The sequence below is a fragment of the Cygnus atratus genome, chromosome 17, assembly GCF_013377495.2.
Source record: "Cygnus atratus isolate AKBS03 ecotype Queensland, Australia chromosome 17, CAtr_DNAZoo_HiC_assembly, whole genome shotgun sequence".
NCBI lineage: Eukaryota > Metazoa > Chordata > Aves > Anseriformes > Anatidae > Cygnus > Cygnus atratus.
The window spans coordinates 12,001,004-12,022,251 of NC_066378.1; the positions used below are offsets into that span (position 1 = coordinate 12,001,004).

General features: G+C 47.3%; 3 protein-coding genes and 1 long non-coding RNA gene across 7 annotated transcripts; 2 read left to right on the plus strand and 2 right to left on the minus strand.

Moving 5' to 3' along the window:
* Positions 1–765: 765 nt before the first annotated feature.
* SNRNP35 (small nuclear ribonucleoprotein U11/U12 subunit 35) lies at positions 766–2,703 on the minus strand. Of its 2 annotated transcripts, none has more exons than XM_035564913.1 (2): positions 2,587–2,703; positions 766–1,980 (listed from the first exon to the last, which is right to left on the minus strand). In XM_035564913.1, the coding sequence occupies exon 2, from the start codon at positions 1,975–1,977 to the stop codon at positions 1,180–1,182; it is 798 nt and encodes a 265-aa protein (XP_035420806.1). In that variant the 5' UTR covers positions 1,978–1,980; positions 2,587–2,703; the 3' UTR covers positions 766–1,179. The 2 variants fall into 2 exon arrangements, with proteins under 2 accessions (XP_035420806.1, XP_035420805.1); XM_035564912.2 differs by lacking the exon at positions 2,587–2,703 and adding an exon at positions 2,190–2,447.
* On the minus strand, positions 766–18,781 carry KMT5A (lysine methyltransferase 5A). 2 transcript variants are annotated; one of them, XM_035564909.2, is made up of 9 exons: positions 18,724–18,781; positions 18,299–18,393; positions 16,088–16,244; positions 14,729–14,945; positions 13,878–13,962; positions 13,484–13,543; positions 12,283–12,473; positions 11,018–11,154; positions 7,226–8,766 (listed from the first exon to the last, which is right to left on the minus strand). In XM_035564909.2, the coding sequence occupies exons 1-9, from the start codon at positions 18,731–18,733 to the stop codon at positions 8,738–8,740; spliced, it is 981 nt and encodes a 326-aa protein (XP_035420802.1). In that variant the 5' UTR covers positions 18,734–18,781; the 3' UTR covers positions 7,226–8,737. The 2 variants fall into 2 exon arrangements, with proteins under 2 accessions (XP_050570088.1, XP_035420802.1); XM_050714131.1 differs by lacking the exon at positions 18,724–18,781 and adding an exon at positions 766–1,980 and having other exon boundaries at positions 3,290–11,154; positions 18,299–18,586.
* Positions 2,720–7,088, plus strand: RILPL2 (Rab interacting lysosomal protein like 2). 2 transcript variants are annotated; one of them, XM_035564914.2, is made up of 4 exons: positions 2,725–3,156; positions 3,927–4,078; positions 6,207–6,317; positions 6,770–7,088. In XM_035564914.2, the coding sequence occupies exons 1-4, from the start codon at positions 2,806–2,808 to the stop codon at positions 6,792–6,794; spliced, it is 639 nt and encodes a 212-aa protein (XP_035420807.1). In that variant the 5' UTR covers positions 2,725–2,805; the 3' UTR covers positions 6,795–7,088. The 2 variants fall into 2 exon arrangements, with proteins under 2 accessions (XP_050570089.1, XP_035420807.1); XM_050714132.1 differs by lacking the exons at positions 6,207–6,317; positions 6,770–7,088 and adding an exon at positions 5,722–5,922 and having other exon boundaries at positions 2,720–3,156.
* On the plus strand, positions 18,739–20,818 carry LOC118257211 (uncharacterized). The gene is made up of 2 exons (XR_004781492.2): positions 18,739–18,886; positions 20,428–20,818. It is a non-coding gene; the product is annotated as an uncharacterized LOC118257211 (long non-coding RNA).
* Positions 20,819–21,248: the final 430 nt, after the last annotated feature.

Here is a 21,248-nt window from a genome sequence, read left to right on the forward strand (position 1 = left end):
AGGAGTTGCTGATGATGACAAAGAACACCACAGATCCTTTCCGTTTCACTGAGGAGCACTGTAAGCTCCTCAGTGGAAGATGCACGTCTGGATACACATCCTGTACACACATCCTGACAGAAAATAGAGGGGGCTTTGCCCTCTGGTTTCCCCAATTCAGCTAGAACCAGCAGCAAGCCCAGTTGCCAGAACAAGATTTAAACCCTGCGCAGATAGGACTTCACTTGCAGAGAGGAGGAAAGGAGAGCTGGATGCAGCTGCAACCACAGCATCGAGCCATGACACCGTCCTTCAGTGACCGCTCACATAATGACTGGGGATGTTTTCTGACCTGCTTACTCCTGTGTGGTGTGCATTCCTCTAATAAAGGGAATTACACCCTCCCGTGACGTTAAAAATAAATTTCTTATTACATGCTTCTCATACCTTACAGAACTAGTTAAGGATGGAGTATTACAAAGGATCTCACCTGTCCCAGTATCTTCAAGAAAATAAAGTCACTTCCCTTCAGCGTCTGGTTTAGGCCACATTTTTCAAAAGCTTAGTTTGCTGCTATTGTTTCATTTCTATTCCTTCACAAGTGACTTCATAAAGGGCATCTGTCTCACAAAATGAGTGTGAACATCTGACACATAAAGAATTAAATATGGAGCTCTCTTACGAACACTAATCCAAGCAGCAAGCTGAGTATCAAATGAGGTGTGTACTCAATTTCAGTGGGGTGCCAGTACATGTAGTGAGTTTCTTATAGCATTTACCACTTCAAAATATTAATAGAAAAGTTTAATTTCTCTGAAGAACAATTCAACAAAAGGTATCGTAACTGCACTAGGAACCAAACTACAGAGAGCTGCTAGCAGGTGGAAGTCATAGGCACAAGACAGTAACATGACCACTGCTGGTTCAGGGAACGCAGCGCACAGCCCCAAGCTGATGGTGACATCTGCAACTGAATCATGTCCATGTCCTCCAGAAGGTGCAGCAGCTTTATCAAGAGACTGCGGAGACAGGAACCTGCTGCATCACCTCCTCCACGCCAGTTCATTTACCAGGACAGCAGAGGCAGGTCCCGGGCAGCACTAAGGGCAGTAGGACTTGGCTCACACTATTGAAGGGGAGGATAAAAGTAGTCACCATACCCAAACTTCCCATCGTTCCCATAAGACGAGGTGCTGTCAGCTATCGATGCTTATCATCATCTCTTTGCTTCTTGGTATCTCTCTCTCTGCTCCGGTCTCTCTCTCTGTCTTTCCTGTCTCTGTCCTTCCTGTCTCTTCCCCTGCTCCTCTCCTCTTTGGAGTCCCTCTCTCTCTCACTTTCACCCCAAGCCCATGACCGCTCCCTTTCTGGCCATCTCTTTTCTCTGCTCCTTTCATGGTCTCGGTCCCTTGTTCTCCAGTCCCTTGTTCCCTCTCGAGACCAGTTTCTTTTCTCTGCTGAGCCTTCTCCATAGAAGTCATTTTTCACGTTTGGCAAATTGATGGGCTTTCGGAAAGGTCTGTCCCGTCCTCCGAATCGTAGCTGCCCGGATTCTTTTTTGCCTCCAAACCCACCTCCAAGCCTCCGAGGAATCCATCCCTTAAGAGTTCTTTCCAGTTCAAAGTCCACAAAGATCTCGTGTTGATCGATAACCAGCCTGTTGGCATCTCTGTGGGCCTTCAACAGAGCACGTTCTTCTTTGTACTCAATAAACGCATAACCCTTGGAAAATCCTGTGACCAAGTCTCGAACCAGACGGATCTTTCTGATGTCTCCGTACCGGGAAAAGACCTCCTTTAATTTCTCCTCTGTTGTCTGAAGATTGAGCCTTGCTACAAACAGGGTGAGGTGAGGATCTCCCGTAACTCCTTTGTTGGGTACGTAACGTGCCAGCATAGCCCTCCATATGGCACGGTCATGGGGCTCTTCATCCGTGCCATCGATGCTCCCTGCTTTGAGGGGGTCATACTCCTTTGCTATGGGGGCCCAGTCATTCATTGTCTAGAGGAAAAAAAAAAGAAAAAGAAAAACATTACACATACTCACAGGTCACTGCTGACATTTTATAAACAGAAGCAGGTAGTGTGAGAAGCACTTCTAGCACTGCCGTACAGCATTTTTCATCCAAGAATCCCCGAAAGTATGACAAACTGGTCATGTCACTGCTGTTAGATCCTAATTTTTCAGCAGGACACCACAGCGTTACGTACACTCCTGGTGTGGGCATGTGCTGAGGCCCAGCCTGTTCAGCAGCAGCGTTCTGCCGCCACAGCAGCTATCAGCTCGCGTGAGCACGAACAAACATTTATAAAACGCTGCGAAACCCTTCACGGGGTGGTGCCGGCCACCTCCCACGGCGTTACGCTGAAAACCTCTTCCCAGAATACAACAATCCTGAGAAATAAATTTAAAAAAAAAGCCTCCAAAGCCAGCCCGGGGCCCAGCGGGGCCCTCTCGCGGCTCCCGGAGCCTCCCGGAGCCTGCGGCCGGCGCTGCCCCGCTGCAGCCGGGCCGGGCGGGCGCTGAGGGCCCCGGGGCTCGGCGGGACGGAGCCCCCCGACCTGAGGGCTCCCCCCGGCCCCTTCTTTTCCCTTCCCTTCCCCTCACCTCTCCTCACGGCGCGGCCCCACGGGCGGGAGGAGGAGGCGAGGAGCAGCGGCCGCCTCCCCCGAGCCCGCCCCCGAGCTGAGGCGAGCGCTGAGGGGAAGGGGCAGGGCGAGGAGCGGGCTCCGCCATGGAAACCCCCGCGGGAAGGAGGAAGGAGGGCGGCGGGGGGGGGCGCTCCGCCCGGCCGGCCCGCCCCGGGGAAGGGAGGCAGCGGCGGGCATGCAGCACGGCCGGCAGGAGGAGGAGGAGGAGGAGGAAGATGAGGAAGAGGAGGAGGATGGCGGCGGCGCGGAGAGCGCGCTGGAGAAGAGCCCCTTCCAGCTGACGGCTGAGGACGTGTACGACATCTCCTCCGTGGTGGGTCGGGACCTGCTGCAGCTCAGCGCCGGCCCCCGGGCGTCCGCCGCCGCGGCCCGGCTGCAGTTCAGCATCGTCAGGGTGCTGGAGATGCTGGAAGCGCTGGTGAGCGGCGGCAGCCTGGCCGAGGAGCGGCTGCGGCTGGAGCGGGACCGCCTGAGGAAGGAGGTGGAGGCGCTGAGGGGAGAGGGAGCCCCGGACAGCGCCCGGCAGGTGGGTGCGGGACCCCGGCGGGGGTTGGGGGCTGCCAGGGAGCTGCGGGGGTCCCTGCCCCCGGGACAGGCCCTGGGAGCCGCCACACGCCTGTCAGGAAACCCACGTTAACGCCAGAGGGGTTGGAGGGTACCTTTGTCGCCGTCAGCAGGCTCTTGTCGCAGCCCAAGGGGTCTCGGAGGGGCCATGATCCCCCGCTGAGGATCCCTCGCTGCAGGTTTACGTGTAGAGCCCACAGAAGTTTAAACACGCAGCTACAGGTTTTCAGAGTACAAATCCACGGTTGTACAGCTCTCAGCACCAGTCTGTCCCATGCAGACACTTTGCCATTTATCGTACAATAAAGCTTTCGTGCTCTGCACAAGGAAGCTGATGAATGTGACTAAAAAAAAAAAAAAAAAAGACATTAATAAAAAGGCCTTAAGAAAGCAGAATTCTGTTCTCTCTGCTACAGCGTTTTGGTGTGATCATAGGTTTCTCAGCCTCTCTCACCACCAGAAAAGTTGCTTTCATTTTCAGCTTCCTGGCAAATGAGATCGCAAACTCTTTGGAACAGGCTGGTTTTAGATGTGGTCAGAGCCTCACAGGTAGGCCCCCTACTTGGTTTGGGAAGACAGAAAATATGAAAAACAATAACTGCTTGAAAAAAGTCAGGATTGTGAAAAACAGATACTAAGAGTTACTATGATTTATAAAATTCTGAGACTTTACTTTAGGAGTGCCCAGTTTTTGAAAGGTTACAAGATCACGTTCACCCCTTTATTTTACAGCTCAACCTTGGACCAGACAAAATGGTAATAGACCTCACGGATCCAAATCGCCCTCGGTTCACGTTACAAGAGCTGCGAGAAGTGCTGCAGGAGCGTAACCAGCTGAAAGCTCAGCTTCTAGTGGTGCAAGAGGAGCTACAGTGCTATAAAAGGTACAGCATGCAAAGAACTAACAACATTGTCTGGGGAGCTTATCAAATCAAAGTATTGCAGGTTTGAGCATCTAATTTGGGCTGGGCACTGTGCAAACACGTAAGATACATCTGTGCTCCTAAAAGCCTACAAATGAGCAAAGAAATATGGGGGAACAGTGAAGTATCTATGCAACGTATTTTTAAAACCAAACTCCCTCTTAGTCTTTGCATTTAGCCGCCTGCTCTGGTGGTTGTCCCACTGAAAGCCCACATACGGTTACTGCAACTCCACACACAAGCTGGATTCTCATGCACACAAATTAACCTACATAGTTACGGCAGTTGCACACGTGTTATTCTTGTCTAAAGCCACATACCAGAAGATCATGGGGATTTCCATCTCACTTTAGTCAAAATTTCCTTCCTCCTCCAACGTGCCTGTTGGGTACAGATGGGGGTATGCTAGCTTATCTATTGTCACCTGTTGGGTACAGACGGGGGTATGCTAGCTTATCTACTGTTCCTTTGTCCCCAGAGTGAGTGTTGCATTAATGTAGGAAGCAGACTGTTAAGTCCTTTCATTATCATTGAGAAGATTTTATTTTTTAAAGAGTACCAACAGGGAGTTGTGTAAGACACTTAAATGATGCAAAACAAGTTCTTTCAGAGAAGGATCTTTGTCTTTCTAAAAGGGAACAGCCTGGGAGAATCAGTGTGGTCCAAAGGATGGGATGTAGGAAGGGTCTTTCTCTTGGTGCTACAAATTGCTTCACCTACGAGGCTGTTCTCCCCACCCACCTGTGCCCCTCATCGTCTGGCTGTATTATAAGCTCTTTGGGGCAAGAAATTACTTTTTAATCCAGACAAAATGTCTGAGCACATAAGATTTCAGTTGAGATATCTCAGCAACAACCTCTTAGATTTGCTAAGCCTGCCCTTTGCCTCGTCTGTAAGAGTCAAGTTAAGCTAAGAAGTTAAAGTTAAATCCAAAAAGTCAGTTTACAAACTGTCTGCACAGCAGCAGTTCTCACATAACAGTGAGGCACCAACTTCCCCGTCCCAGCTGACTACCTTTGCAGTGTAACCATTGGAACAGCTTCTTGCCTTTGATTTCCCAGCTGTGTTATACAGCTTACTACACACCAAGTTAAAAATTAACGGTATGAATGTTTTACATTTTTGAGTGAATGTCACGGTGCTTTGTACCTAGAAAAGGCATCAAGGCTACTTTTCGGTTCAAGTAGTGCTATGTGGTTTTCTCTTCATACAGTGTTACAGGTTAAGCCAAAAACCACATTCCCTTTAAGCATTCACATAAAACTGCAGGGGAAGAGGATAAATCTGAACATGTATTCTAAAATGTATGTATTTTTGATGGCCAGAAACCAGTGCTGCTTAGCTACTTTCGGCCTTCAGCTACTGCAGTAACAAGCTTTGATCCGCTCAGTTCTTCAGATAGAAGAGGTCAGCTCAGGGTAGTAAGTTAGCATGCTGCGAAAACACAGTGTAATATGCAATTGGTAAAATTTTAGCCTGATTCCAAGCAGGAGAAGCTGGTGAAGCTGAAGAATATGTGGTTACAACCTTGTAAAGTATAACAGCACGACAGCAGCCTGACAAAATCTACAGCTCAGGCAAAGCCTTTCTTTTCTGCTCTATAGGATGGAAAGAGGAACACTCACCTGCCTTGCAGGGAAAGCTGGGAATCTCCCTTCTGTTCCCAGCTGCGTGGCCTGAGCCTCCGTGGCTGCGCTGAAGGTACCATGGATCCACCCAAGCAGAACGTCACTATTTGTGTCTGCATCCTGTTTTTGTCTTTGGACTCTTAAACAAACCCAGTGTGTAACTACACTTCCCTTTCACTTGTGTTACGGTTTGCCATTTTTCCTTCACTGAAAAGTCAGCTCATTACTTTTTTTAGTGTTCTCATCACAGCATAGCCTAAGCAAAATTACAATGCAGTAGTTATTCAAGGAAAATATGAGTAATTCAGTAAAAGGAGTGGGCCAGGCTGCCGTGCCTGTCCTGGGAACACCCCTTCACCCATGTCCCAGGCTGCCTACTGAAGGACTAATTGGGGACAGCAATGCTATACCATGCTATGCACAAAACCACACACACAAAAAAAATCCACTTCTCTTGCCAGTGGGATCATCTCACAGACAAAGGACCAAACTCAAAAATTGGAAAAAAAATCCTGTGGCAGCAGCCCAAGCACCAGAAAGGACAGTGAAGAGAAGAAAATCACCAAACGTCTGTAAGTTGTGTTTGTTTGTTTTTTCCAACTTTTTTGGCAGAACATGGGACAAGGACACGCCTCACACTTAGTGAATCCAGGGATAAAATCTGAACTTTGGCCTAGTTAGCTGGACATTGTTTTCTCCTCTCTATAAAATTAAAACCTAATAGGGAAATCCTTTCCTGTGGAAAAAGTACTCCACAGGAAAGCAAGCTCCACCCTGGCAAGCAGGGTATCACTTATTTTCTATAAAGAATCAGCATTTCAGAACAAAACTGTGTGATTTGGGTCCAGTTAGCACATGAAAGCTCATGCCAGCTGTCCCTGGAGGTTTGTTTACATTGTATGCACGCAGCTCTGTGCAGTACCCACACGCTCAAGGCTTGTCCTTAAAAGTTCCCCAAAATAGCAGGACACAGCAGTCGCACTGTATGATCCTTCTTTCCCATCTGTACTTTTTTCTTTTGCAGGTTCTCTTTTAAACATGGAAAATGAACATCCTTGAGAACTTTTAACCCCTTGTGTTCAGAAATAGCACTGCTGAAAGCCTCTGAAGGAGTTAGGAGTCAAGGACTGGAAAATAAAACATCACTCTTACTGTAGAGAATAAGCAAATCCTAAGAATTCTGTTGTATAATATTCTTTCACAGAAGGTTTTACTTTACTTTTTTAGAAACTGTTTGACACTTCTTGCATTGTTGGATTCCTGCCAGACATTACCCATCTGGAAAGAATAAATGTTTGTATGAGTGGTTTTTTATTCTTATTAAAAGAGCCTGTGGCCACACATTTATCTGGTCTGCCTATCAAAATGCTCAGCCCAAAATGATTTTATGAGATTAAGATTTTATTTATAGAGGATATATGCCATTCACAAGTGCCTTCATAGCAAAGTGCTGGGAAAGAAGCACCCATTCCAATTGTACTTCTCACTGATGTTATATGGAACGTAATTCCCTACTTCACCCTAACACCCAACTGCTTGAAGAAAGGGCCCCTGTTGCTTTTGTTCTGCCCTTCTTTGCATTAGAGGGGCATACACAGGAGCAACGCTTTGGGGTCAAGATGAAAGATAGAGAACAGCACAGCAAGGGAAAAGCAGATGCATTGTGCTTCGCACACATCAAGGACTGCTAACATTTCAGAGGCACAGACAAACTCAAACTGGAACAGATGCACCAGACGTTTCATTTGACAGCTGAAGGCTTTACGTGGTAGACAGTTTTATTTTTCATAAGCTCTACTTTTCAGTTAGCCGATAGGAGCTGTGTATTAGCTTAAGTAATGACACTTATCACTGGCAATGATATAGGGCAAACAGAAGAGTAGAAAAAGCTTGAAAAATACCAATTAGATTCTACCTTTAGAAAAGCAGAATTTCAAGAGCAGTAGAGTCAGAACAGACAAAAAGAGGAGTGACAGGAACCCAGCTATGATCTTACGCCCTTCAGAAATAAAAGCGGGTTCTGAAGTCTTTTGATTCCCTCTCGTATGCTAGCAGCATGAAAAATGTAGGGCACCTTGCATATCTGCTCAGACACACAATGCGAATGGCGCTCTGCAGAAGGTAGGACTGCAGGCTCAGAAGTTATCGGCAACTGTCCATTAGCAATGTGACAAAGATGCTTGACCTAGGTAGGTTAGTTTACATTTAACACAGCCAGTGCACTGAAATTATCACTGAAATTATGAAGTAACTTTGTCATCTTCAGAATACTGATAAGCCTTGCTCACATGCCTGAGATTTTCTAGAGCATGGCAGCAGGGAAGGAAGTCACTGTATCCTCTTTCAAGGGTTTATAGTTAAATGAAAAAAAGAAAGTATCAGGCATTGGCAACAGCCAGGATACATCTCTGAATGGGAAAGATGTAAACGTGTTCTGAAATGCAAATTCCTGGGTGGTTCATCCAAAGATGTATTTTCCAGGATCCTTGGAGGGGGGGGGGGGGGGGGGGGGAAGGGGTTGGGGATTATGCCCAAAACCACAGTAATTACACTATCAAATCTTAATGAAACAACTTCAGATAAAGTACAGAAATTAAACAGACGTCTGTAAGATACCAGCTTGACGAGGAGGTACAGAAGACTGTAACATAGCCCTTCTTTACTGTTAGTTGAAGGAGACAACAAATGCTGCACTTATTCAAGTTGCCACTGAAGATGTTCTTCATTGAAAACTAGAAGCAGGGGTTCACCAGTTAGAGTGGACAGAAGAGCACCCCAACCTCTTGGAGCAATTCTTTTCTGGCACCATCACAGCTGCATCCCATCTGGTGTCAAGTGAACTGCCCAGCTTCTCTCAGAAGGGAAGCAAATTCCTCGGCTATGGCGGGCCGAAGCCCTGTTAAAGCAACCTTGCTGCCTCTGGTAAAGAGGAACAAGCCTTATGAAAGACGTTTAACTCCCAAGCCAAGGGCATCTTTCCCTGCTAAGTGCTTTAAACCTTATTTAGAAGACGAATCCTTCCTGTAAGGCACAAGGATAAAATCAGAACTGCATGTTCCTGTGAAAATTATCTTGAAATATATACACAAACATATATATGCACACATATATACATACACTTGTATATATAGCTCCTAGAAAAGTAAAAGATACATTCTCAGTGCAATATCAGCTTTATTACCATCTTCCGATGCAGTGCTACTTGATTACCAGTTAAGCATTTCAGAGAAGACATTTTCCTGTTTATGTAGAATAGGGAGAGATTCTCCCTTTCTCGTTTACGAAAGTGATGCCAAAGAACAGAGGTTTTAAGCTATTTAACCTGATAGAGAACAAGCAAATGTTTAAATAAAGAACAAATAAAGAAGCATTTGATTCCAATTTTGACTTCAGGGAAGCACTCTACTAGAGCAGGGTACTGTACACTGCTGTAGCGTCTCTGTTACTGAGACTGGAGAGAAATCACTGCCAACTAGAACAAGTCAGCCAAAGAAGCTTACTTGTAACTCAGTACATGTAAGGTAACAGGTCTCCAGTTAATCCTTCAGAAATTGTGAAAATACAAAGGCTTTCTCTGCTGAGCTTGCCTAGTGTTAAATGGTAAATAACATTAAGCATTTAATGGCTAATGATTTTCACAGCTTTCTTTCAAAATGCTAACGATCTGCAATGGAGACAGGTACTATAGCAGCCACTTCATCAATAATAAATATATTCTTTATTTTACAGAGACATTGTCTTCAAGTTTTTAATTTAAAAAATACATCACTAAGCCACCTCTCTTGCTGCTGGAGCATACAACCATGATGTTGTTGCTGTCTAACCTATCACATAGGCAAGCATGTAAGATTGTCCTAGAGGGCATCAGCTGGAGCAGCTGCAGCCTTCAAGACATGAGGAGTAGAAGACATTAACAGAGCCACAGATCCCTTGCTGACATCTTCCAGCAGCAAGCGTGGCTGATGGCTCACAGCCATCTTCATCTACACACATGCCAAGCCTGCCTTGGCAAAAATTCCAACCGGTAAGAATTAATCTTTAACATAAAGGACCTGCATTGTATATTGCCCGCCTATACCACACATTTGGTTCTCCAACAGTCGTGTTACAAACACCTGTAAGATGCTAAGCGCTCAGCTCCCATTTAAGACAGTGGGACCAGACCGTGCTGGACAGACAATAAGGAATCTACTTTCTTCATTGCATGAACTCCATCATTACAGTTCGAAGCTGCATATGAAGATGACTCCTATTTTTGGAACCACTATGCTCTATTTCAAGCATTCACAGTAAATAAATAGCTTCTGATGTGGCTAGTTAGCATAGAAAGGCAATAAAAAATTTTTGGAGAGAGCTTCTTTTGCTTCTTTAAAACCCTCTAGGAGACACCTCCAAGAATCAGCCGTCAACTATAAAAAGGTACCATCTCAAATTTAGAAAATAAGTAATGTCAAGCATTGATTCTCACTGTGAAGTTACAGCTCCACATTTGTAATCAGTATCAACCCAGTCTATCAAAATCCATCCACGTTTGGCTTGGAGTCATTTCTCTGATGAAAGCAGCCAATTTGACCATCCATTTCCCTCAGCACAAGTGCATTTAAAGTTCATTGCCAGAGACACCGCACTGGAAAAAACTTAGATCCCTAACACAGATTATTTGAGAATGATAGAAACAATAGCATCATCTCAAAAAAATCCTGTCAGCACTGGGATGTAAAAAAGTCTGACAAGCGGACAAGCCATTGGATGTAAGAGTCAGCATACAAAAGTTCATCTGCTGTCATAAAGCTAATGCCAAGTTCATCACCCCACAAAACGGAGCATGAGATTTCATTGCAAAAGTAGAAGCACAACCCAAATGATTACATTTCAATCTGTGCAAGTCCTCGCATGCTCAGGTAGCACTGGTCACTATGAAAAACTGTTCAGTTTTTAGGGAGGGTTTCCTTTCACAATATAAGAGTTTTGGCAATCTAATGTCAATTACTCAAGCCTGCCTGGAAATCTGTAGTAGGAATTTAAAAACTGCAAAGCAAAAAGGTAGTTTTCAAGGAGCTCAGAACACCATAAGCAGTCCACTAAGAAAGCTGAGGGAAATGAGCGCAGGAGAAAATAAAATAAAAATCCACTGACTCCTTGTAGAGCGCTCAGTCCAAAAAAACCCCACACACAAAACCACACCCAAAGATGAAGAGTTAGTGTTTCAGCCATGGATGTGCTGCAATGGAAGCTTTGCTTCTGTCTCCATAGTCATACAACAGTTCTTCACCTGCTTTAATGTCTCTGGAAGCTATCAGTATGAGATGAGGCACACCATCAATGTCATGGAGCTTTGTTTGACAATTGCCACATTTGCTGTGATTAATCAGTCTTCCCAGACGATTAGTTTCTTTTGTAGCATCAACACTGAAAGAACAAGAACAGAGTGCAGGATTGCTCCATGTCACGCACAAGTCATGTCAGGGTACAAAAACCAAAGTGCAAGCCAGATAAAGATTTAGGAATTCACGCAAGCCTCAAAAAAAGAAAAAGATCATTACAGAATATTCATATGTTTAAACAGTAAGATAACTATGTAGGTTAACCAAAGTAATTCTGGGAGATTCGTAAGTTACCAGAAAAATGAATGCTTCAGACTATGTTCTCAAGTTGCCTGTTTCTAAGAAGCTCTCAATTGTTCCCGAGGAATAGCACAACCGAACGCAGGATAACACCAGAAAGGCTTGATACCTTCGAAAAATCTCCCTCAAGAAAATTGTGTGAAAGCTAAGTAGTCTCCACAGAGTAAGCAAGTGAAAAAAGCCTCTACTCACAGAGGAGACTGAGAATACCCAAATGCTACATGTCCCGCTTCCAGAGACGCTCATCCTAAAGCTCTAGTGCCTCGCTGCCCTAAGAATTGCAATGGCAGCTATTGCTATGACATCTAGACTGCAAGACAGATACTCAGAATACAGAGCTCTTCAAGGTAATTAATAGACAGGTTAACTAACCCACGCTCCAGTCTATAGTAGCATCAGCCAAAGAAGAAAGAAGGTTGTCTGAGCATTTGCTTTAGGAGAACTGGAGTTTGGGGCAAATAAAACCGCAAACAGTGGTAAAGCATGCACATGAGGTTGTTGCCAGGTACTAGAGAAAGAAAAGAGACCCAGGCAAGTACAGCTGAAGGAGGTGTTGCTCTTCCAGGGTCTGTCCGTACTGCTTTTCAAAAGAGTCATTACAACTCAGGAGAAGTAATCAATTTTACAGAACAGTGAGTTCAGGCAGAAATCCACAGCAAAGCTGTAAGTCTCATCCAAGCAGAGACAGCTTTCCACATAGCTTGTGCTGTGCTTCAGGGAAGAGGGCTTTGAGTCATCCGCCATTCCTTTTAGCCTTGAGATACAGGAGGCTCTTGGACTGTGAAACAGTGCTCCAAGAAGATTCCCTAACTCATGGCTCCCAATAAAAAAAAAATTGTATGAAAACACAAGAAAAACCATCATTCAAAATTTCTACCACTCAACTACTACACTTAAGTCAAAAGAAGCTTACCAGTACGTTTTGCTGAGGTACTGAAAATAGTACATATAGCAGCCTGTGGATGGATCTTGAGCATACACAGCTTCCCGCTTTTTAGCATCAGTGATCTCTATGAGATCCCCATGATATTCAACTACAAATTCTCCACGATTAAAATGTTTAGTAGCAATTACGCCTCTCCCTTTGCCATCAATGTAATCAATCTGTTGAGTTGAAAAGAAAATCAGCTGGGAAATTACAAAGTATTTACATGACTGCAAATATGCCATTTACTAGGAAATGGGCGTGCATCACATTTGTCAAAAACTGCTACAGCATGGTACTTGTGCGTTGCAGACAGAGCCGGGGAAGCACAATGCATGATATCATGGAAGAAACAGGATGAGTTCAGAATGCAACCTATGAATTATGGATTTTGATAAAATGTCATCTAATCAAGGAATTAAGAATTACTTTAAATAAATTACATACACAGAAGTTATCCATTTTTCCTTTTAAACTACCCCTACTGAGGGACTAAGCTTTTCCATTTCAAGGGCACCATCAGCAGGCACAGGAAAAAGTGTCAAAGGTACAGAAAGATCAATCACAGAAATTTGTCACTCACTAGTGTATTTTATTACTCCCCCTGTGCCCCCAGCCTAACCCGGACAACTCTCCCACTCCAAGAAAGTTCTCCTGTCACTATCCTAGAAGATCCAGTGTTAACTACAGGCTAGTTTTTTTTGGTGGTGGTATTTGCTTTTTTTTTTTTTTTTTTTTGAGAATCACAGCTCTCTTGCACTTCCAGGAGCTACTTCTGCTTTAAACTCTAGAAGGGGTGGTCAGAGTAACCCAAACAGTAAGCAGCTGGTGCCAATAACTAACATTTGCTAACATTGGGAGGAGAACCAGTAGAATCAATTAGCTTCAGTGCCATAATGAAGAACCCACACCAACTAGCTGCAGACAGGATAAGAGAATTTGTTACCATTCAGTGGATACATGGGCATTACCTTTCATACATATTACAATTAAAGGGACATATCTAACCCCATTTTTGGAAGAATATGGTCTCCAGAGTCAAATATTACCCATTCAAAATGAAACGTGTGCGCTCCACTTTCATCTTTCTACCAAGGAACTGCAGCAGTTCCGAGTTCTGCAACTTTCTCTTTAAACAGATTAAGAGCAACAGACTGTGCATGGCTACTCAGGGTGGCACTGCAGTTACCTTCATTCCTTCCTCTTTCCCACTCGTAATTAGTTCATCTATTTTCCTCCTTTCCTCAGTCTGGGGAAGAAACGAGACAAAACACAAGACCACGTTATTCTTTCATAGTTTTTGTAGTTTGTACCACAGCTAAGAGGAAATGATTAGCCAGTGACATTCATTTTTCCAAGCCATCCCATCCTCCTAAAATCAGAGAGATTTCTACCCCCAAAAATGTAGATTCTATCCTAAAAGAAATGGATCAACAGTTCTGTATTTTATTAGCGTTCTTAACGATACTTCCAGTGAACTGGCTATTGCCAGTGGAAACCATTTACAGATGGTTATGCACCTTCTCAAATGTTCAACTAAATGGCAACATTATAGGCAATGTGATGTTAACAAGAAGCACTACCTCCAATTCAGATTTGCTCTTCCTGGAACTCCTTCTAACAGGGTAATAATCTGTCACTTTTCGATTTGGTGTTCTTCCTTGTGTTCTAGGGAAGAAGAAAAATAGGGAACACACATCAGACCATTTCTGAAGTTATACGTCTAGAACAAGTATCTGTAAAAAAAGATTTTGCTTTCAGCTTGGTATGTTGAAAGCTGATCAGTATGAATCAATGTTTCTCATCACTGCTCTTCCTCCCAAGCCAAGAGCTACATCCTCTACTAGTCCCTTATCCACGGGAATGAGATACCACTGGAAATCAACTGAAAGTCACATTACAATTCTGAAACCCCGTTGGCCCTTCCAGAAGGCTCTCTAAAATTTAGGTAGTGAAAACTGTTTGGCAAAGAATTCATTAATATTAGGTTATATTACTCCAACGACATGAGAAAGGGTTCCAGCTCAGCCAGAAAGCCACCATCTGCAATTAATCCAATATCCTGTTTCTGACCAGAAACACTCCCATCTGTCACCAGAAAAGTAGGTCTTAATGGCTTGTTAATTTCATGTTCTAGAGGTGATCAGCAAGTATTTCAGTTGAGTTAAAATACACAAGCCTTGCTTGCAAGAAAAGGTCATCTGCAAGAAGATACGTACTTTACTTTGGGTGCTATTTTATACTTTCAAACATGCTAGTCTTGAGGAAAAGTCATCTTTAAAATTCGTTCCCTCAAACATAGCCATTTGCTTAAAAAAAAGAGAAACATTGTTTATAAGTCTGACTGTAGCCCCTGAGCACAAGATATAGATCACGCCCCCCAGTGCAAAAGGGCATAAAGCAGAACAACTTTTACAATTCGGAAGCCACTTACTTTCTCCTTGGTCCACGTTTTGTTTTAACCATCTTTTTCTGAGCTGGCTTTGCATTGGCCTCATCAGCACCATCGGAAGGCAGGGGTGTCTTTTCAGTTTCTGCAGTTTCTTGGTTTTGATCCGAAGAGGGCACTGAAGTATTGCACCCGCTTTCTTTATCTTTCTGGTCGTCTGGTTTCATAGCACCTTCAATTATATTGCTACCGTTCTTTTTTTCTGGTGACAGGAAAATAAAGTAAGGCTCTGAACTCAAGATCATCTACACCAGAGTGCTTTTAAATGAATTCCAATGGTTTCTAGTCCAAGTTTCTAGTTCTGTCAAACAGGAGAAAGAGGAAGGGAATGAGTGATACAATCTCTTTGTGCTAGAACCCAGACAGACCGTTACTAGACTCTTGAGTAGTCATTGCTACACTACATGCAGCACAGAGGGCGGCACGAACAGAGAAAGGGAAAGGGTAAAACAGAGCTCAAGTACTTTGTCCTGACTGGAAAACCGAGCAGCAAACCTGACCTGAGCCCATAGCACCGTCAGCGCAGTATTTGAGCCAAGTGCTCAGTTTGCCAGTCAGTGCCTTCGGCATTCTAAGTTATCAAGTTGCTGCTGATGAACCAGCACCCCGCACTGAAGGAGGGCGAGTCTCTGGATCCTGCACTGCTGTGATCGATAGCCTCGCACGCTGGTACAAAGCGGTCAATACCGCTCAGGAACCCAAAGGACAGGCACTTGCAAGAAAAAGCCTAATCCACACCCATTCCATTTTCTTTGCTGAGCGCATCGTACCTTGAGCTGACCACATCCTCCTGCTCAGCTCCCTGATTCAGAGGTAAATAAGCATGCCTTAAGACTGAATAAAGTTTTTATATAAGGCAAATTGCCAGGCTGAAGCCCCACATGACAAAACAGATGCTTCAATCTCCCTAGAGAAATGAAGCACAGCTGAAAGGCGACAGCTCCACTGCAGAACAGGCTAAAGCCATCTTCACCTTCTTGTTGAAACTGGGGAGCTAAAGCTTGTAAGCTCCCAGAAAGCCTCATGCTCCCTGCGTTAAATGGGGCTTACACTACTTGACTACGACTGTTTGCATCAGAACATTTTGACAGATTACTACAGTTAACAACCACACCTTTAAACAGAAACCAGCTAATTTGTTTTCTCATCAATGCCCCGTAAATCCATGACCTAAGTTTTGAAAAGGATAAGGACACCATCACCCCCGCAGAGTCAGTTTGCTGATAAGAGCCGTAGGACTGGGAAAGCGACTGGGGCAGGGGAGCTGCCGGGTCTCCTGAAGTTCTGAAACCAGGGGGAAAAAAGAATGTCTCGTAAAGCCAGTAATCCAAATATCAAGCTTACCATCTCCTTTTCTGTTGGTTTCATTTAGTGTTTTGCCCTGACATTTCACCTCGTGATACATGACCGAGTTTTCTTCTTGAAGTGGGGGGCGAGCACCAGGAGTTTTGCTAGGATTCAGGTAGCTGTAGATTTTGGATTGACCGATAAACACATTCTCCTAAAACAGAGCCACACAAAAATCAGTACGTTACAGACGTGCCAGGAACCTCCAGCTGGCATCCACAACGCCCAGCAAAAACAGGGCTGACAGCTGACTGTGCCAACGGAAATTATATTGCTGTAATGCCGCGTGTTTGCTACCGTTGCTATTTCTACTACATGAAAACATAACTGTGGTAAGCACTTGGAGAACTTTACTAATGCAAACTTTCAGTTCAAGATGACGCTCATATGAATATCCCATCCTACCACATTTCATAACTACAGTTTCCGTCCTGTGCTTCAGAACATGAACTCTGGGACTAAAAAAATAACCAAGCTACCCAGAGTGCAAGCCAAGAGAAGTACAAATAACACAGCAAGAACTGCCCAAGCCTCGGACGTATGTCTCACAGTCAGAGAGGTATGAGCTTGCCCGAACACTCTCATAAGGCGTCAAATATCACTGCCATTAATTATACGCTCTACTGAGCAACACTGAAGACAGGAATCAGTTTTGGACAGCCTACCTTGAGCGACATCTCTCAGTAAGGTCTGGGAGATAAACAATGCTATCTTTTCTTTATCTGTTATAACACACAAAGTAAAGCGTAGACGTTGTTCATGGCACATGAAACACAAGAGAGCCTGGGCAAAACGCTTGGTCCCAGGAGGGAAGTGGTGAAGAGCTCTGCTGTGGTTAAACACCACAGAGACCAGGGTTTGTGTGGGGGCTCAGGCTCTGAGAACATCAGCGGCGAGGAGTACAGATTTAGCAGCTCCGTAGAGTTGGGCCGCCTTTGCTTTTATGGTCTCTGCCACCTGGCCAGGCCCGATCGTGCTGCGTGCAGAGGGCACGCGGATTGCGACTGCGAGCCTCAGCACCTGGGCAAACAGGGGCAGCTCAGCCAGAACAAGCTTGCCTTGGCATATTTCGACTCAACTAAAAGCACTTACAGGCACTGCGGCCCAGATGAAACAACAAAAAAATTGCATCCTTTTTAAGCACACCAAGGTTCCCATTGGTTAAAAAAACAAAATAGCTCAAAGATGCCACTTGACTAAACTAGTGCTCCAGTGTATGCTGTCCCATAAAACTAGTAAAGCAAACAAAGCACGCAATAGAATACAGAAGATAATTTTAATAGTTAATACGACATGAGTAACACTCGAAGTAAGATCAGTTAAAGGCTCAAATCTTAGACCATAAATAAGTTCCAGTAAGAATTAAGATTACAGCAGAACAACCTGAGAAGGAGCAAGTCCATTGGAGCCTTCCCTCCCACTGAAATATTACCAAAGAGTCTACCAAGAAACGAGACTTGCTTCTTTTAAAAAGTACTTTAAGGATTAAGTACTGCAAAAACACTGCATTTTAAGAAACGCAAGCAGTGAATCCTGCACTGAGAAAATCTTTAGGTTTAGTGAGAACCTGAAATATCAGCACTTCCAGAAAAAGCCAGCAGCAGCCAACTGCAGCAGTTCACCTGCCAACGAAGCCTCCTGGCTTTGAGCACGCTGCTAACGGGCAGCGAACAGCCACTTTTTCAGCTCGGCCTCCTCCCCCGTTCCCATCTCCCTGCCTGCTGCGCTCTCAGCCACAGAGGCACGGCTGCCACGTCTTTGTCTGTGCCAGGCTTCAGACCCAGAGCGAACATTTTCTCAGCACAGCACGTTAAGAGCTGCTGAGAAAGGCTGGGTTTTGATGCAATACCCACGGTTATTTCCACGGAGGTTTAAATGCAACGGGATTACCAACCTCTGGCTAGACGCCTCTAGAACGAGCGCAGGGCACCGGCGCTGTCACGAACGTCGCCCAGCCTGGGGCCTGCCTGCCGGCTGACAGCAGCACCCGGCGCACGCAGGGCAGCTGGCAGCAGGGCACGGAGGGACACGGCCGCAGCCCAGCTCCCCCCACACTCCCCCCGTTCCTGACCCACCCCAGGAGCCCCACGCATCCGGCTCCCGGGGAGCTGAGGCTCCGCACGGCCGCTCCTGCCCCGCGGGGGGACCCGGGGGGCACGGCAACCCCCGGGAGCCTCCCGCCCCGCTCCGGGCCCGGGCAGCGCTTACCCCACCGGCCCGGGGGCGGCCGGGGCCCTTCCTCTCGGCGTTCTCGGGGCTCGCCTCCTCCGCGCCGCCCGCCCTGGCCTTGGGCATGTTCTTCCCTAGGAGCGAGAGGAGAAGAGCGGCGGCTGAGCCATGGCCGGCGCTGCCTCCGGGCCGCCCTCATCGCCCGCCAGCCGCGGCCTGCGCCATGTTTAAAGGGCTCGCTGCCTCCCGGCAGGCCGAGCCGCGGCGGCCCAGCCCCTTCCCGGCGAGCTGCGCACACCGCGCGGGGGAGGAGTCCCGCCGGCACCTCCCGGGAGGAGCCTCCGCGCCCCGGCCGCCCCGCGCCGCCGGGAGCCGCCTCGCCCCGGGCGCCGCCTTGCCCCGCGCCGCGGAGGCCCCGCCGCCGCCCCCCGGCCCCGCCGCCGCCCTTCCCCGAAGCCCGGCACCTTTCGCCATGGCGGCGGCGGCGCGGCCGGGCCCGGCGCTCAGCAGCCCCCCGCGGCCGGGCTCCGCCGCCGCCCTCCCCGGGAGCTCCCCCGCCGCCGCCAACTGCTCCGCGGGGAGACGCCGCGCCCTGCGCCGCGGCCCCATTGGTTCAGAGCGCTGTCGGTAAGCGCTGCCGCGCCCTCTGATTGGCTCTCGTGGCTCGACCCCGCCTCCTCCGTGTCAAACGGAGCCGGGGCAAGCTCCCGGGAACGGCGTTTAAACGCGCGTTCCGCGGGCGCTGATTGGCCCGCGCGAAGGGCAACGGGCGCTCTGATTGGCGGAGCGCGGAGGACCGCCCCCAAAGGCGCGGGGCTGCGCCACGTGGGTGGGGGCGGGGAGGGCGCCCCCGGGACCGGGACCGGGACCGGGACCGGGACCGGGACCGGGACCGGGACCGGGACCGGGACCGGGACCGGGACCGGGACCGGGACCGGGACCGGGACCAAACGAGCAGGAAACGGCGGGGCCTCCCCTGCCGCCTGCAGTGCCTGCAGAGCTGTCAGCGCCCTGCCCTCAGCCCGAAGCGCCTGCGGTGAAATACCGGGAAGTTACCGATATCAGGACGGGACTAGCAATAAAACCCGGGCCCCGGGGGGGGGCACCAACGGGAGGCTGAACGCTCCTCTCTGTTGTCAGCGTGCAGGCGGGAAGCTGCCACGCACGGCCTCCTCGCTGGGTAGGCAGAGCGGTGCCACCGAGCCGCAAGGCGCCGCCTGGCTCTCTTCTTCCTGCCCTATTTCCCTGACAAGACTCCTCTGACAGCAGCTTTCTGCGTGCCCAGGGCGTGCATCGGCAGCCAAGCGACCCCTGAGCCTCCGCCGTGGCGAATGGTTGCCCAGTGGCGCCTTAGCAGGTTTTTCCACCCCGATCCACGCCGTGCTTTTGACATGACTACGATGTCACGGGGGAAAAATACCGCATAAATTGTTAACGACGATTCGCTTCCTGCAGTAATTCGGGAATTGTACTCGCAATACCCTGGGCAACCTCTGGAAATTCCTTTCCTATAGTTTTGCTCAGTTTATTTATTTATTTATTTATTTTAATCTCAGGTATTTCTTGATTATTTTATGGATGTATACTAAACAAAGCAACCGGGTTTGCATCGAAGCCGTCCAGGCCGCCACTAGAGGGCAAAGCAAGCTAAATAATTCTCATCTCTAGAGCAACAAAGAAAACGGCGTCAGCCCCAGCTGGCCTCCGCCCCGCAGCACGCAGCGCTCACGCTGTGAGCCCGCAGCACGGGCCGGCTTCCCCGCGTCAGCTCCTCGGGGAGCTGTGGCCAAAAAGCCGGCGCCGAGGGGAAGTTCCAGCGTTATGGGGCCGCAGCCCACGGGGGCTGCGCCTGCCGCCGCTGCCGGTCACCGCGACTCCGGGCGCGCAGCGTCGGCCTGCCCGGGTGCTCCGGAGAGGGAAGCGGGGCTCCTCCTCGCACCAGCTGTGAAACCCAGGGACCCAAATCTCATCTCCCCGGGAGCGTCGGAGCAGCTCCTCGGAGCGCTGCCTTCCGACAGCGAAACGTGAAATGGACAGCAAGAGAAATAGCGAGCAAGGCGCTGGGTTTGCTCAGAAGGGAAAGAAAATCTTAAAGAGTAAATACATCCAGTCTCCATTACCACTTCAACTCGTTTCTTAAACACTTTTTTTTTTCTTTTTTTTTTTAGGACTGGTTGCCTCTGAATCTGAAAGTTCAATTTCTTTCAGATACGCCGCAAAGACGTGCTTGTTAAATATTTCCAACTGAGCACGAGTGATTGCTGCATGTCTCACTTTCTCGCCTGTCAAATTTGCAATGAAGCATCACAACATTTACGCAGATTACTTCTCTACGAGATGAAATGCCGACAATTTGGTGTTTCAGCCACTGTACCTCTCCCTTGGAAAGCAAGTAAAAATAAATGCCTTGAGGGTAACTGCTAAGTGCTACAGTAAGCAAGGTTATTTTACAAAGTTGTACAGTAAAATGTTAGTAGGCATCAATTACATTTCCCTGATTAAAAAATACATTCACAGTAGCATCTGCCCAGTGGTAAAAAATATTTTCTCTAACCAAAATACATTCGGTGACATACTTAATTCGTATTTCAGGTCATAGGGAAGTAGTGCTGCAGACACCTCTTCATGTGGCAATTACACGTGAGCAGGGAGTAGCAGTGCCACCAGTGGGTTACTCACCTCCCAGTCGAGGATGATCATAAACTCTGCTCCCAGGCCTCTTTTCAACCCAAGACATCAAAAATGTCACTTTCTTGTCATGACTGTTTGGAGCCGTACAGATGCATTTAGCGTTAAATACACGGCACGTGACCTGGACTTCTTTGTGCCTTTACTTGAGGTGCGTAGAGGGCAACAGTCGAGATGTGAGGTGCCATTTAAATTGTTCTCATCTCTGGCCAGATGTCTGTCATCTTTTCCTCCATTTAGTGTCTGAAGCATCACTGATTAATCTAAATTACTTAAATCTTAAATTGCCTAACTTTTATTG